Source organism: Lepidochelys kempii, chromosome 16 (assembly GCF_965140265.1).
Source record: "Lepidochelys kempii isolate rLepKem1 chromosome 16, rLepKem1.hap2, whole genome shotgun sequence".
Classification (NCBI taxonomy): Eukaryota; Metazoa; Chordata; order Testudines; family Cheloniidae; genus Lepidochelys; species Lepidochelys kempii.
Genome location: NC_133271.1, coordinates 7,887,664 through 7,904,362, shown reverse-complemented (window position 1 = coordinate 7,904,362; position 16,699 = coordinate 7,887,664). Strand labels below are relative to the sequence as shown.

At 45.5% G+C, this 16,699-nt stretch overlaps 1 protein-coding gene across 23 annotated transcripts in view; it reads right to left on the bottom strand.

Moving 5' to 3' along the window:
- The window catches only part of GRIN1 (glutamate ionotropic receptor NMDA type subunit 1), an 87,122-nt gene that overhangs the window by 52,725 nt on the left and 17,698 nt on the right, over positions 1–16,699 (bottom strand). For 18 of the 23 annotated variants that reach the window (XR_012155318.1, XR_012155311.1, XR_012155314.1 and 15 more), the window contains 3 exons: positions 16,390–16,566; positions 9,725–9,787; positions 8,895–8,995 (listed from right to left, as the gene is read on the bottom strand). Coding sequence is in view for 12 of the 23 variants with exons in the window: in XM_073314979.1 (XP_073171080.1) it covers positions 8,895–8,995; positions 9,725–9,787; positions 16,390–16,566 (341 nt within the window). In the remaining 11 variants the exon portion in view is untranslated. The remainder of the gene's footprint in view (positions 1–8,894; positions 8,996–9,724; positions 9,788–16,389; positions 16,567–16,699) is intronic. The other 5 variants (XR_012155313.1, XR_012155315.1, XR_012155319.1 and 2 more) reach the window with 1 other exon arrangement.

Sequence of the window (16,699 nt, the reverse complement as noted above, 5' to 3'; positions counted from 1 at the left end):
CACAGGCAGGAATGTCTGTGAGGGGAGGGCTCCTGCCTCATACTGGGAATGAGGGGCGATCAACAGGTTATCTCAAGTGCTTATATACAAATGCACAAAGCCTTGGAAACAAGCAGGGAGAACTGGAGGTCCTGGTGATGTCAAGGAACTATGACGTGATTGGAATAACAGAGACTTGGTGGGATAACTCACATGACTGGAGTACTGTCATGGATGGTTATAAACTGTTCAGGAAGGACAGGCAGGGCAGAAAAGGTGGGGGAGTAGCCCTGTATGTAAGGGAGCAGTATGACTGCTCAGAGCTCCGGTACAAAACTGTAGAAAAACCTGAGTGTCTCTGGATTAAGTTTAGAAGTGTGTGCAACAAGAGTGATGTAGTGGTGGGAGTCTGCTACAGACCACCGGACCAGGGGGATGAGGTAGATGAGGCTTTCTTCCGGCAGCTCACGGAAGCTACTAGATCGCATGCCCTGATTCTCATGAGTGACTTTAATTTTCCTGATATCTGCTGGGAGAGCAATACAGCGGTGCATAGACAATCCAGGAAGCTTTTGGAAAGCGTAGGGGACAATTTCCTGGCGCAAGTGCTAGAGGAGCCAACAAGGGGGGGAGCTTTTCTTGACCTGCTGCTCACAAACCGGGTAGAATTAGTGGGGGAAGCAAAAGTGGATGGGAATCTGGGAGGCAGTGACCATGAGTTGGTTGAGTTCAGGATCCTGACGCAGGGAAGAAAGGTAAGCAGCAGGATACGGACCCTGGACTTCAGGAAAGCAGACTTCGACTCCCTCAGGGAACGGATGGCCAGGATCCCCTGGGGGACTAACTTGAAGGGGAAAGGAGTCCAGGAGAGCTGGCTGTATTTCAAGGAATCCCTGTTGAGGTTACAGGGACAAACCATCCCAATGAGTCGAAAGAATAGTAAATATGGCAGGCGACCAGCTTGGCTTAATGGTGAAATCCTAGCGGATCTTAAACATAAAAAAGAAGCTTACAAGAAGTGGAAGGTTGGACATATGACCAGGGAAGAGTATAAAAATATTGCTCGGGCATGTAGGAATGATATCAGGAGGGCCAAATCGCACCTGGAGCTGCAGCTAGCAAGAGATGTCAAGAGTAACAAGAAGGGTTTCTTCAGGTATGTTGGCAACAAGAAGAAAGCCAACGAAAGTGTGGGCCCCTTACTGAATGAGGGAGGTAACCTAGTGACAGAGGATGTGGAAAAAGCTAATGTACTCAATGCTTTTTTTGCCTCTGTTTTCACTAACAAGGTCAGCTCCCAGACTGCTGCGCTGGGCATCACAAAATGGGGAAGAGATGGCCAGCCCTCTGTGGAGATAGAGGTGGTTAGGGACTATTTAGAAAAGCTGGACGTGCACAAGTCCATGGGGCCGGACGAGTTGCATCCGAGAGTGCTGAAGGAATTGGCGGATGTGATTGCAGAGCCATTGGCCATTATCTTTGAAAACTCGTGGCGAACGGGGGAAGTCCCGGATGACTGGAAAAAGGCTAATGTAGTGCCAATCTTTAAAAAAGGGAAGAAGGAGGATCCTGGGAACTACAGGCCAGTCAGCCTCACCTCAGTCCCTGGAAAAATCATGGAGCAGGTCCTCAAAGAATCAATCCTGAAGCACTTGCATGAGAGGAAAGTGACAGGAACAGCCAGCATGGATTCACCAAGGGAAGGTCATGCCTGACTAATCTAATCGCCTTTTATGATGAGATTACTGGTTCTGTGGATGAAGGGAAAGCAGTGGATGTATTGTTTCTTGACTTTAGCAAAGGTTTTGACACGGTCTCCCATAGTATTCTTGTCAGCAAGTTAAGGAAGTATGGGCTGGATGAATGCACTATAAGGTGGGTAGAAAGCTAGCTAGATTGTCGGGCTCAACGGGTAGTGATCAATGGCTCCATGTCTAGTTGGCAGCCCGTATCAAGTGGAGTGCCCCAAGGGTCGGTCCTGGGGCTGGTTTTGTTCAATATCTTCATAAATGATCTGGAGGATGGTGTGGATTGCACTCTCAGCAAATTTGCGGATGATACTAAACTGGGAGGAGTGGTAGATACGCTGGAGGGGAGGGATAGGATACAGAAGGACCTAGACAAATTGGAGGATTGGGCCAAAAGAAATCTGATGAGGTTCAATAAGGATAAGTGCAGGGTCCTGCACTTAGGATGGAAGAATCCAATGCACCGCTACAGACTAGGGACCGAATGGCTAGGCAGCAGTTCTGCGGAAAAGGACCTAGGGGTGACAGTGGACGAGAAGCTGGATATGAGTCAGCAGTGTGCCCTTGTTGCCAAGAAGGCCAATGGCATTTTGTTATGTATAAGTAGGGGCATAGCCAGCAGATCGAGGGACGTGATCGTTCCCCTCTATTCGACATTGGTGAGGCCTCATCTGGAGTACTGTGTCCAGTTTTGGGCCCCACACTACAAGAAGGAAGTGGATAAATTGGAGAGTCCAGCGAAGGGCAACAAAAATGATTAGGGGTCTAGAACACATGACTTATGAGGAGAGGCTGAGGGAGCTGGGATTGTTTAGCCTGCAGAAGAGAAGAATGAGGGGGGATTTGATAGCTGCTTTCAACTACCTGAAAGGGGGGTCCAAAGAGGATGGCTCTAGACTGTTCTCAATGGTAGCAGATGACAGAACGAGGAGTAATGGTCTCAAGTTGCAGTGGAGGAGGTTTAGATTGGATATTAGGAAAAACTTTTTCACTAAGAGGGTGGTGAAACACTGGAATGCGTTACCTAGGGAGGTGGTAGAATCTCCTTCCTTAGAGGTTTTTAAGGTCAGGCTTGACAAAGCCCTGGCTGGGATGATTTAACTGGGAATTGGTCCTGCTTCAAGCAGGGGGTTGGACTAGATGACCTTCTGGGGTCCCTTCCAACCCTGATATTCTATGATTCTATGATTCTATGAATGGACTCAAGAGGAAAGGCAAGAAACTCAGAGTTGGAGAAAATGAGTTTCAATTGGTGGTGGGTCAGCCCAAACGAAATGCTGGAGAGGCTGCTGGAGATGTGCTGAGACGATACTAAATTTGGTGGTGGAGGGGGCAGGAAAAGCCATGTGGGTGAATGAGGTCACCGATGGGGAAGCTTAGAGAAGACAATGAGGAAGGGACTAAGGAGCGAAGGAGCCAGTCAGCAGCACAGGAGCAAGCAAATGGAGCTGAAAACAGGAGAGTTTGAGGGAGAGTTTGTAAGGGGCGTTTGAGGGAGGGTGGGTGTGGTGTTCTGGTTTTGTTCAGTTTTTTTGTTTTTTGTTTTCCTTGACAGGAGCTTAGGCGGGAAGGCTATGACAGCTTCAAAGGCAGCCGTGGTAGTGACCCACAGAATGCAAGAGGCAGTGAAGATGACTGGATATGGAAGCTGTGGGATCTACATTATCCTGGAGCAGGGACTTGAAAAGAGCTTTGTTTGTATGAAATGCCGCCTGATAGAGCTGATGGAAGAGACGATCCAAGAGGAAAGAAGCAAGTGGAAGCACGTGACTATGAGAATCAGGCAGATGAAAAAACCGACTAGTGAAGAAGAAATGGAGCTCAGGAACAGGTTTGCTGAGTTGGAGAATGAAGAAGGGGCACAGCAGGCAGTAACAGAAGGAGGGAGGGCAAGGAAGAAGAGACCAGTGGCTAGTCCTATAACAAGAAGGGAAGAGTCAATGGAGACAGCCAGAGTTCAGAAAGTTCTCTTCAGACATGAAGAGAGTAGCCAAATCAGTTACAAAGGCAAAAAGAGCTTGTGAACATTTTTATAAGAGACACCACTTAGTTAGATAATTGCTGGGCCTAGAAGGTGGTGACCACGTTTGTATTAAACTAAATGGAGAAAAAGAATGGAGAACGGGGGGGGTGAGAGACGGATAGCTCAGTGATTTGAGCATTGGCCTGCTAAACCCAGGGTTGTGACCTCAATCCTTGAGGGATCCATTTAGGGATCTGGGGCAAAAATTGGGGATTGGTCCTGCTTTGAGCAGGGGGTTGGACTAGATGACCTCCTGAGGTCCCTTCCAACCCTGATATTCTATGATTCTATGAACTCCAGCTGTCGTAAAGGAAAAGAATTCCTTGCCCTGAACATATGTGACTGAGAACGACAGTTGAGAGTTCAACAGAAACTGTCAACATCTCCGGTTTGTTCCTCAGAAAGAACAGTCAATACAGCAAACTTGTCAGATGCAGAACAACAAGAAGAATATTCAAAGGTTCCAGACCAACCAGAGAAAGTTATTTCAACTAACATACACACAGATGACCAAGCTGTTATGTGTTCCTGTCATGTAATAGGAAAACCAGTCCGATTCAAATACACTGAACACAATGATCTGTACTGAACTTTCAATGATAGCATGATCATGAAATGGTAGAAGTGTAAAATAGCAAATGTAATGGAATGTTAAACTGTTCTTAATACTGTTCAGCCACTAGGTGGCACCATGTGTAACTTACCTTATCCATGCTGAGAGCAGCCACCACGGGCAGGGCACTGAAGTATATTAAAGGTACAAATCTCACGCATCTTTGGGGTGGAAGTTCTGTAACCAGTCCACACATGGTACATGACAGAGGTCTCCAGTGAATGTGCCAAGCTGGGGCACTGCCTGGTCCCTGGTCCACAAGGTGCTGTCCTCGGCTCACTCGCATCTCCCTGTGCACTTAGGGAAAGGCTATCAGAGAGGCTGCTTTGCAGAAAATGGTGAGGATGCCTCCAGGAAAACTGGGCCCCATGTCCAGAGCCACAGGATGGGACCAAACCCTTGGCTGAGACTTTCCTGCTTCCTTCTCAGTGTATGTTTCACTGTCAGTAGATGAGAGTAACTTCAGTACTGGCAGGTGGAGATGAGAGAAGCGGGGAAATGCATGTGTCCAGGTGGGGACATGGAGAACAGCCACAGCAGTTATAGATAAAGAAGGGTGGGAGTAAGAGGAGGTGCCAGGGCACAAGGCCTATGAGAAGGAAAATCCTGGGAGTTGGGGAAGCTAGCAGAAGGGAGACCAGAGCGCTGGCGAGTGGGTGAAGGTCAAGGAGGGCGAGGTGTCTCTCTGTCTCTCATCACTGGCATGAGCAATGCAAGCCCTGGGCTAAATGGACCATGCAGGCAGGGCCATTTTCTTTGTGGGTAGCTGCCATCCTGTTGTTTGGTTTAGCTGGTCATATCAAATCCCTGTCAGACAATTCCTCATAGAAAGAAGAAGTGGGACCGCTAAACACTGAGGATGGAGTGGAGGTCAAGGATAATCTAGGCATGGCCCAATATCTAAACAAATACTTTGCCTCAGTCTTTAATAAGGCTAAAGAGGATCTTAGGGATAATGGTAGCATGACAAATGGGAATAAGGATATAGAGGTAGATATTACCATATCTGAGGTAGAAGCAAAACTCAAACAGCTTAATGGGACTAAATCGGGGGGCCCAGATAATCTTCATCCAAGAATATTAAAGGAATTGGCACCTGAAATTGCAAGCCCATTAGCAAGAATTTTTAATGACTCTGTAAACTCAGGGGTTGTACCGTATGACACAGTTCCTATTTTTAAGAAAGGGGAAAAAAGTGATCCGGATAACTATAGACCTGTTAGTTTGACATCTGTAGTATGCAAGGTCTTGGAAAAAATTTTAAAGGAGAAAGTAGTTAAGGACATTGAGGTCAATGGTAAATGGGACAAAATACAACATTGTTTTACAAAAGGTAGATCATGCCAAACCAACCTGATCTCCTTCTTTGAGAAAGTAACACATTTTTTAGACAAAGGAAAAGCAGTGGATCTAATTTACCTAGATTTCAGGAAGGCGTTTGATACCGTGCCACATGGGGAATTATTAGTTAAATTGGAAAAGATGGGGATCAATATGAAAATTGAAAGGTGGATAAGGAATTGGTTAAAGGGGAGACTACAACGGGTCCTACTGAAAGGTGAACTGTCAGGCTGGAGGGAGTTACCAATGGAGTTCCTCAAGGATCGGTTTTGGGACCAATCTTATTTAATCTTTTTATTACTGACCTCGGCACAAAAAGTGGGAGTGTGCTAATAAAGTTTGCAGATGATACAAAGCTGGGAGGTATTGCCAATGTAGAGAAGGACAGGGATATCCTACAGGAGGATCTGGATGACCTTGTAAAGTGGAGTAATAGTAATAGGATGAAATTTAATAGTGAGAAGTGTAAGGTCATGCATTTAGGGATTAATAACAAGAATTTTAGTTATAAGCTGGGGACGCATCAATTAGAAGTAACAGAGGAGGAGAAGGACTTTGGAGTATTGGTTGATCATAGGATGACTATGAGCCGCCAGTGTGCTATGGCTGTGAAAAAAGCTAATGCGATCTTGGAATGCATCAGGAGAGGTATTTCCAGTAGGGAAAAGGAGGTTTTAATACCGTTATACAAGGCACTGGTGAGACCTCACCTGGAATACTGTGTGCAGTTCTGGTCTCCCATGTTTAAGAAGGATGAATTTAAACTGGAACAGGATGATCCGAGGAATGGAAAACTTGTCTTATGAAAGGAGACTTAAGGAGCTTGGCTTGTTTAGTCTAACTAAAAGAAGGTTGAGGGGAGATATGATTGCTATCTATAAATATATCAGAGGGATTAATACCGGAGAGGGAGAAAAATTATTTAAGCTCAGTACCAATGTGGACACAAGAACAAATAGATACAAACTGGCCACCAGGAAGTTTAGACTTGAAATTAGATGAAGGTCTCTAACCATCAGAGGAGTGAAGTTTTGGAATAGCCTTCCAAGGGAAGCAGGGGGGCAAAAGATCTATCTGGCTTTAAGATTAAACTCGATAAATTTATGGAGGAGATGGTATGATGGGATAACATGGTTTTGGTAATTAAATATTCATGGTAAATAGGCCTAATGGCCTGTGATGGGATGTTAGATGAGGTGGGATCTGAGTTACCCAGGAAAGAATTTTCTGTAGTATCTGGCTTGTGAATCTTGCCCATATGCTCAGGGTTTAGCTGATTGCCATATTTGGGGTCGGGAAGGAATTTTCCTCCAGGGCAGATTGACAGAGGCCCTGGAGGTTTTTCACCTTCCTCTGTAGCATGGGGTACGGGTCACTTGCTGGAGGATTCTCTGCTTCTTGAAGTCTTTAAACCACGATTTGAGGACTTCAATAGCTCAGACATAGGTGAGAGGTTTTTCTCAGGAGTGGGTGGGTGAAATTCTGTGGCCTGCGTTGTGCAGGAGGTCAGACTAGATGATCATAATGGTCCCTTCTGATCTTAGTATCTATGAAGCTATACTCCCCAGAGGCCACAAGCACTTTCTGCTAAGGCTGGGATGAATTTCCTAGACCTATGGCTCCTCTTACAAGGTAGCCGTGACTGCCTTACACTCTGCCATTTGATGTGTGACACTTTCGCATTGTTGTGTCTCTGTTCCCTGTCTGGACACACAGGGCTCATCAAACCTCCCTACTTCACAGGGTGCTTGGGAGCTTCGTTAATAAATGTCACTAACATACCTGCAGATCCTCAGACGAAGGGTGCTATGGAAGGTCTAAGGATAGTGAGGTGGCAAAATTTGCACGATACAAAATTACTCAAGATAGTTAAGTCCCAGGCAGACTGCAAAGAGCTACAAAAGGATCTCACAAAACTGGGTGACTGGGCAACAAAATGGCAGATGAAATTCAATGTTGATAAATGCAAAGTAATGCATAGTGGAAAACATAATCCCAACTATACATATAAAATGATGGGGTCTAAATTAGCTGTTACCACTCAAAAAAAGAGATCCTGGAATCATTGTGGATAGTTCTGTGAAAACGTCCACTCAATGTGCAGCGGCAGTCAAAAAAGCGAACAGAATGTTGGGAATCATTAAGAAAGGGGAAGACAATAAGACAATAATAATAACATATTGCCTATATATAAATCCATGGTACGCCCACATCTTGAATACTGCGTGCAGATGTGGTTGTCTCATCTCAAAAAAGATTGGAAACGGTTCAGTGAAGAGCAACAAAAATGATTAGAGGTATGGAACGGCTTCCATACGAGGAGCGATTAATAAGACTGGGACTCTTCAGCTTGGAAAAGAGACAGCTAAGGGGGGATATGATAGAGGTCTATGAAATCATGACTTGTGTGGTGCAAGTAAATAAGGAAGTGTTATTTACTCCTTCTCATAACACAAGAGCTAGGGGTCACCAAATGAAATTAATAGGCTGAAGGTTTAAAACAAACAAAAGGAAGTATTTTTCACACAACACACCATCAACCTGTGGAACTCCTTGCCAGAGGATATTGTGAAGGCCAAGACTATAACAGGGTTCAAAAAAGAACTAGATAAGTTCATGGAGGATAGGTCCATCAATAGCTAATAGGGATGGTGTCCCTAGCCTCTGTTTGCCAGAAGCTGGGAATGGGCAACGGGGGATGGATCACTTGATGATTACCTGTTCTGTTCATTCCTTCTTGGGCACCTGGCACTGACCACTGTCGGAAGACAGGATACTGGGTTAGATGGATTTTTGGTCTGATCCAGTATGGCCGTTCTTATGTTCTTGTGATTATTACTGTTATTATCAATAACAATATATTTCTACAACACAGTGGAATTTACTTTAACCATGCCCCAGAATAATACAAACCACCTCTCCCAATGAGAGAACCACAGTGGCACATGAAAGATGCTTTAGATCTGTATGATATGGAGTGGTCTCTCTGGATTTTCTTTCATGCTTAACCATCTTGTTACTGCCATATCCATTCGCTACTTCTTGCAGACTTATCTTGAAGGACCAGGTGTCCTCTGACATATCCCTGATTTCAATGGGAACAGAGCAGCACAGCAGTGGAACATATATGCCCAGCTGTGAAGGGCTGAAGCAGAAGACAGAAGGGAAAATCAAATGCTCATTTCCTTACCTTGCAGAGAGGATGATAACCCGAGCCTCCAGCTCCTTTGCTTCAAGCAGCAGTGAAGTCACATTTTTGGTTCCCGGGTCAAACTGAAGAACTTTCTCAGCCTGTGATTAGTGTGAGCAAAGCTGGTTAGTGCAGCGGCCTAATGCTTGCTGGTGAGAGCCATTCTATCTAGAAAAGGTTCAAGAGAATTCATTAAACTGTATACAGCTCTGCTAGATATGGTAGGTTAACTAGGTTTTTTCTTTTTCTTTTTTCTTTTCTTTTCTTTCTTTTCTTTTCTTTCTTTCTTTTCTGTTTTAGGTTTTTTTGTTTGTTTGCTTTTTGGGGAGGGTTTTGCACTGTGCATGCAAACTGAAGTCAATCAAGACCCAAAAAGAGGCGTGCATTGTACAGGAAAGAGAAAAAGGCTTTTGAAATGCAATTGAAAACTCAAACGAGTGTTGTTTTTCAAAAACACGGGGAATAAAAAAAATATTGCACAGGGTTAACCTTTGGGAGTAAAAGTGAGCATCTTACACCAAGGGACCATTTCCTTTGGGGAGGAAAGGGGGTCAGTTCAATTTTCAAAAAGAAAAACTTGCAAGTTAATTACTGGTTCACATGCATGTCTCCAAAAGAAATCCTTCTGGGGTCAGCTGGCTAGATTTCCATTCTCAAGTTCAAACCAAAACTATGTCAATATAAAAACGTGCTACCAAGAAACATAGTCATGGATCTTTTTTTCTTTCTTTCTTTCTTTTCTTTTTTTTTTTTTTTTTTTGGTGTGGCTGTGGCTATTTGTCATTTGCTAGTTAGATTGGTGGGCGGCGTGCATTTCCATGCAAATATACCTTGGGTCCTCGCTTGTTGTCATAGGAAAGTTGGTCGAGGTTTTCATAGTTCCTTTTTTTACTCTGATGAATAATGTGCACAGAGAAAATATGTAGACACAGAAGAATATTATAAACAGTTGAAAATGACGTGTAGTAAAGCAATCCAACATCCACCTCCTCCTCCACTGTTTGCTAAAGGGCTTCTATAACGCTGGAGCTCGCAAAAACCATTACTAATAGGAGAGAGTGTCTGGGCTCTTGTGAAAACCTTGAGTTGAAAAGCCACATTGATTAAAACAGGCCTGAACCTCATGGCTCGTGCGATGCAGTTGTATGTTCCCATGTAGTAGAAGGGATTTTTTTTCAGCATGAAATGCATATCTTAAATTCAGAGACAATTTACGTGTCTATAAGGGCTTGAGCTGCTGTAATTCCATAGAATCATTGTGGAAGGACAAAATGTTCTGTATGGAAAAGTGCTAGATAAATGCAAGGTATTATGATGATGAACTTTTATTATTATTATTTTCTTATAGTCATGTTCACCCTGAGTGAGTGTTGAAAGTGAAATGTCTGTCTGGACTTCATATCTGCTGCGGGGATTGGAGAGTTTTGTGGAGCTTTGCTCTCACTCAAAAGAGAAAGAAACACTTGATCTATTCTGTTCTGGATCAAAGCGTGACAATGTGGAAGCAATGGTGATCACGGGATGACATGCCAGCCTTTACCTGCTGCACGGGGGAAGGCAGGAGGGCAAGTCACCAAAACACACCTTGGGAATCCAATTACAAAATGGGCACCTGCCCTTGGAAAATACAGATATAGTATAAAATGGTCCTCTCCGCCCGGCACTGTGGATTGCTATTGCCATGGCGCACCTGCCAGGCCCTCCACCTGGGGAGCTCTCCCTGACCTCAGTGGGAATGCTAGGTGCGATCAGGTGAAGAATAGGCATTGTGGAGAAAAGCCCGGAACCGTAAGTTGGGGAGAAGAGTTCATCCCTCTCTCATTTTCAGTTAGAGCGTTGACCGATTTCCCATTCTCAGCCTCAGAATGCTCAGTCTCAAAGGAGCCAGTGGCATGGGGACTTCCCTCTGAGCTTGCCTTCCCTACAGATTACCTGCAAAAGGACACAGAACCCAGAAGGCCGGATCCTGCAACAGCTTATTACAGAGCAGAGTGCATACTACCTGGAGAAGCCAGTGCTCGTGCTGGTAAACATTACAACTGCTAGTGCATGCAGGATCAAGGCAGAGTTGTATTAAAGCTAGAGATGAATTCCCCTCTAGATCTGAACACTTCTGGACTTTGGGGGAGGTTCAAAATCTTCTTCCAAATTTTGCAGCATAGTCTCTTGTAGAATGAAATCCCTGGTAGGGATCTGCTGTGCGTCTACCAAAAAGTGAAGAAGTAAAGCATTTCCCCCCAAGTTATTCCTTAAACATGCATCTGTTTTCATCTCTGCATCTTGATTTGCAAACTGCATTGATTTGTCTCCCTCTTTCTGCTCTCAGAGCTGCTTCTTTTAAAGACTTGTTGCTATTTCTCCTGCCTGTACAATGCTTGCAGGGCGCTATACAGTGAAGGGATGGGCCCTTCCATTGCCTTTCTCCTCCCTGTTCTTTCCTCCACATAAGTTCCTCCACAGGCAAGATTTTTGTTTCCCTAAGAATCTAGAATGTTATACAGTAAATGCATCTACTGTAGAAAAGAATCTGAGGAAATAAAATATACTCTGAGCCCAATTCTGTCGTCATTTCAGGCTCCTTCTACTGGTGTCCATGGTAGGAATTTCCAGTGCTTCTTCTCAGTGTCTCATCATTTCACATGGCACAGGAAGATACAGAGCAACATTGCAACAGAGAAAAGCAGCGTCTGGGTGGCAGGAGGCAATGAAATATTCACTCCCTTCCAGATGTGTTGGTCCACTCACTCAGGCAGCAGCTATTCAGCAGTGCACTCGAGCTTCCTATATTTCCTATTTCTTTTATTTTCCAGTCTTGAATGACCTTGTGCACACGCATAGCAGTGATGTCCTACAAGTGGACTGAACAAAAGATTGGCGAGTAGGGAACGATTCTATCCTGAGCCTACTGGGGCTAGACAAGATGGGACCTAATGAGTCATTGCTAGAGCTACAGGTCTGCTATATTGGCAAAAATGTCATGGGTACTGTGATTTTTCAGTTTGTCTTTGACTTTGCTTTGTGTCTAGGATTTTTCTTTGTCTCCATGATTTCATAAGCTGTAGAGCTGGGGTGGGTGGGTCACCCAGGCTATGGTTCAACCACTTTTTCCCACCCATCGCAGCGCAGGGCAGGTGATTAATTGGCGCCAGGGCCAGGAAGGAGGCATCGTGCGGGAGAGCCATCCCTGCATGCTGAGGGGATAGCAGGAGGGGAGCCAGGCAAGCCCCAAGAAACAGGAGCCACCATTGCAGGTGAGTGTGGGGCAGGGTCCCTCTGCTATCCACCCCCAGCTCCTCTCACTCCCCACAGGGGCAGGACCGGACCCTCCCCTATATGATCTCCCCACTTTAAATAGCATTCTGATGACATTACACACCATTTCCCTCTAAATCCATGACTTTTACTCGATTTACTGTGACTGTTCAATGATTTTTGATAAAAAATGCCGTGACAAACCTGCAATCCTCATCTTTCCCATCCCTAATTTCTATCAGTTATCTCTTTAGGTGCTCTGGTTCCCAAAGATTGTTGCTGGGCTCCCCATAGAACAGCAAAGCTACACAAATCATTCCAAATGAATCATTTTTAGAAGATTTCACCTCTTTGTGCATTGTCCACGAGCTGCTTGTCATCGTCTTTAATTAACTAATGTAATCAAATAATGTCCGTACAGTCCTGAGTGTACAGTATGTATTTGATATTTGAAATTTAAAATGTTTGGCTGAGACATATGGGTTGTAGGGTCCTATGTCTGTTTCCTGATTGGGTGAGTGTATCTCTTAGTATCAGGCGTTTGAGGCAAAGACTCATGCTCGGAAATTAAAAATCCACTTTCCACAACTAGTCTCCAGCATTTGCGCAGAAGGTGTGGTTTGCCCAGTGCTCTGGTTTGCTGGCACTCTCACGGAACAGCAGCACAGCCGGTCTGGGACACAGTCAGCAACGCAAATGTACTTTGTGGCCTTTATTGGAACCTTGAACAATCTCTGATAACCACTGGCTAGTGTTCAAGTGTTAATTGAAATGACTTAGGCTGCTTGCAGAAGGCAGAGCTCCTCAGCCTGATGAACAGCAGCCAGATCAGGCTGATAGTCACTGAGATGGGCTTGAACCAAACCTGAAATCCAGCTGTTCACAGAGAATTCAGCACTGGATAGGAATGCTGGGCATAAATGCCTGTGTTAAAATTATTAAACCACCAAAACAGCGTTAGCTCAGAGCCTGACTGAACTCTCTGAGGCTGTCAGGTAAGATGTGACAGGAAATCCTATTGCTCCAACCAATGGTTTCAGTCCCCAAGAACAAGGGAACGTGGAGTTAGAGATAAGGTATTTTACAAAGATCAGTCACCATGAATACCGAGCCTTCTGCAGGTAGATGGAGGCAAAGCCTGACAGCATGGCAGCAGCTTCTCCTTTCTGCTCATTTGCAGTTCTGCGCCAGATCAATGCTCAGTCTGATCATATGGTTGGGGAAAGGACTAGGGCAGGCCTGAGTTCATGGAAAGGAAGGAAATGGACAAAGGTTCAGGTGCATTAGCACAGGGATCAAACCCTATGTGATAAAAAGGGCAATCAGAACCAGAAGAGACTGGGGAAGAGGTGAAGAAACCCTACGTATCACCTAGGTTATGCAGGAGGTCAGTCTAGATAATCACAAGAGTCTACTCTGGCCTTGGAATCTATCGGCTAGCTTCTAGAGTGACCCGCACATCACAGCAGCTGGTTGGATCAATGGAAACCTTTCCAGCTCATGTCTAGTCCACAGCAAAGGAAAAGGGTATGAGATGGCCTGACAGTTGCCAAAGAAGAGGCAAAGGAGAAGGCAACATAACATCTAAGAGACTGGTCCCAGGGTCTAGAGGGCATCAATAGCAACCTAGTGGCTGCCAGAAGACATCATGTATTCAGCTCAAATGCAGTGCAGGCCCCCACATAGACCCGCACCCCACCCCACCCCATGGTCTCAGTGGCTCTCCTTCACAAGTGATAGGCTGACAAAGAGTATAACACAGAACTGGGGAATCATAGAATCACAGAATATCAGGGTTGGAAGGGACCCCTGAAGGTCATCTAGTCCAACCCCCTGCTCGAAGCAGGACCAATTCCCAGTTAAATCATCCCAGCCAGGGCTTTGTCAAGCCTGACCTTAAAAACCTCTAAGGAAGGAGATTCTACCACCTCCCTAGGTAACGCATTCCAGTGTTTCACCACCCTCTTAGTGAAAAAGTTTTTCCTAATATCCAATCTCAACCTCCCCCACTGCAACTTGAAGTAAGAGGCGTAAGAGGACACAGAATAAGGCTGTGAGTGAGTGTGATGTTCTTTTGCTGATCCAAAGGACAGTGCAGGAAACAGCAGGGAGTGGGGGACCTGAGAGAGAATAGTACAAGTTGTGGACATGGAAGTTGTAGGGTGAGTGGAAGTTCTGAGTCTAGGGACATGAATTCATTGACTCAGAATAAGGGTGACAGTGACCCTTCCAAAGCCATCAATACTGGAGGGCAGGAACATAATGGGGGGGGGGGGGCTGGACCCAATGGAGAAGGTCTCAGATAAAATGCCAGCCAAGTCAGCGCTACTCACTGAGAACAGAGTAAGCAGCAATTTTTGCCAGTACCAAAAATCTCCAACAGCTGGAGATGGGACACTAGATGGGGAGGGCTTTGAGTTACTACAAAGAATTCTTTCCCAGATGTCTGGCTGGTGGGTCTCGCCCACATGCTCAGGGTCTAACTGATCATCATATTTGGGGTTGGAAATTCCCCCCTGGGTCAGATTGGCAGAGATGCTGGGGGATTTTCACCTTCCTCTGCAGCATGGGGCAAGGGTCACTTGCAGGTTTAAATTAGTATAAATGGTGAATTCTCTGTAACTAGAAGTCTTTAAGCCATGGTTTCAGGACTTCAGTAACTCAGCCAAAGGCTAGGGGTCTATTTCAGGACTGGGTGAGGTTCTGGGGCCTGCGACATGCAGGAGGTCAGACTAGATGATCCTGATGGTCTCTTCTGACCTTAAAGTCTATGAGTCTCTGAGACTTGTGCTGTAGCAAGGAACCCTTTGGCCTCCTATTCGGGGGGAATGTTTGACTCTAAGAACCATTTGGGCCATGGAAGAAACCGCCTGAGGAACTATCAGTGGGGATACCCCATGCTGAGAGCATGCATCCATCTCTCAGGGCTGGCCCACAGATAGCTAATTCGGTGCTGGTCCACTGCAGAAATAGGTATGTGCTAGATGAGCCAGAAGAGGTGCCTCCCAACTCATGGGTCTCTCTGATTCTAAGCAGACTCATCAAGTAATGTCTGCGGCTGTGTCTACCAATCAACAACCTACTCTGCCACATCTGGCTGGTGGCCTGGCAGCTGCTGCTATGGCTAGATCCCAACAAATTACAGGTGTTGCCAGTGATACATGGCAGGCTTCAGAGGCACCACTCACAGGGATTGCCTGGTAGACAGGAAGTGTAGCTACTTTACAGGGCTTCTCTGGGAAGCTCCTACAGTGTGATAGGCTTGGATGTTTCCTACCTGAAATGGACCCAAGACTGTTACCTTGTACCCCTGAGTGTGGGTGGGAACTATCACTTCCACAATCCAGTCATGGAGGAGGCTCCGTGTCTTCTAGTTAAACAGTTTCCCTTCAAACTGCTCAGAGTAAGAGTGCAGTCAAGGGGCTTCCTGTCTTGTATGTGCCTGTTCAGTGTTAATCTTAGGAACTGAGCTGTCCTACCGGCTCAGGCTCCCACTATCCACAGATGACTCAGACATGCTCACGCTCATACTGCACCTGGTGAACCTCTACTCGGCTGGACGTAGCTATCTGCCCCTTTGCTTGACACTGAAAATAGGGGCGGTGCACCTCCTTGAGAAAGCTGCTCTCAGAATCCACAAACTTACTCTCATTTACAACACGGGGTATGTCAGGAAAGCATGTTTAGCATGTGCTTCAATGGAGATGGGTTAGGGCATCTAATAATGGCCAAAGAGCTGAAAGCTGTGTAGAGAGGGCACTTTATACCTCTGTGCAGTAATGCATTGACTGCCCTTTCCCTCCTAAGCCACAAAGCAAGTGCCAATTAAAAAGCTGTTCTTCTGGCTCTTTTTTGTAATTAGCTTTGCCAAGTTTGCACTGTACCCTAGGGAAGCGTCAAAGGGGAGGGGTGCTTTTCCTAAGCTGTGCGATTGGTTCTCTCCCTGGGTGGGAATCGCCCGGGCGAAGTATTTGCAGAGCTCCAGGTTATTCTTCCCTTCATTTTGTAGTTGATTTACACGTAGGAGATTTCGACCATGGCAAAGCAAGTGAAATGAATAAAGTACAAAGTTCTGTCAGGTACTAGTCAGACACTGTTGATGCTTTAAGCATAATGTTAGCCATGTTACAATGGAAAGAAAAGGTGTTTTACATACAGAAATCTACATACATACAACAGTCTGAGACTTCTAGTTTCGTTGTTGTTCTTTAACAAAATTACATGACAATGTTTAGATACTGACCTTGGATTCTCTCTCTTCCAGGAGTGTCTCCAGCTTCTTCTGTGCAGCGCGACCCTCGTGGTCATCACTGACGATTAGTATGATGTGATTCCAGTTGTACACTCGCATCATCTCAAACCAGACATTGGACTGGTGAGAGTATGGTGGGACAGTGCGCAGGAAGGACAGGTGGATGCTCTGCAAGGAACAACAAAGGCTAAACATAGACTTTTGCAGCTCATTCTTGCAGAGGTATGTCTCATTGACCAATCAGTTCCACAAGTACTGGGCAAGGATCAGAAGTCTAGCAACACAGGAATTTCTGGTGACC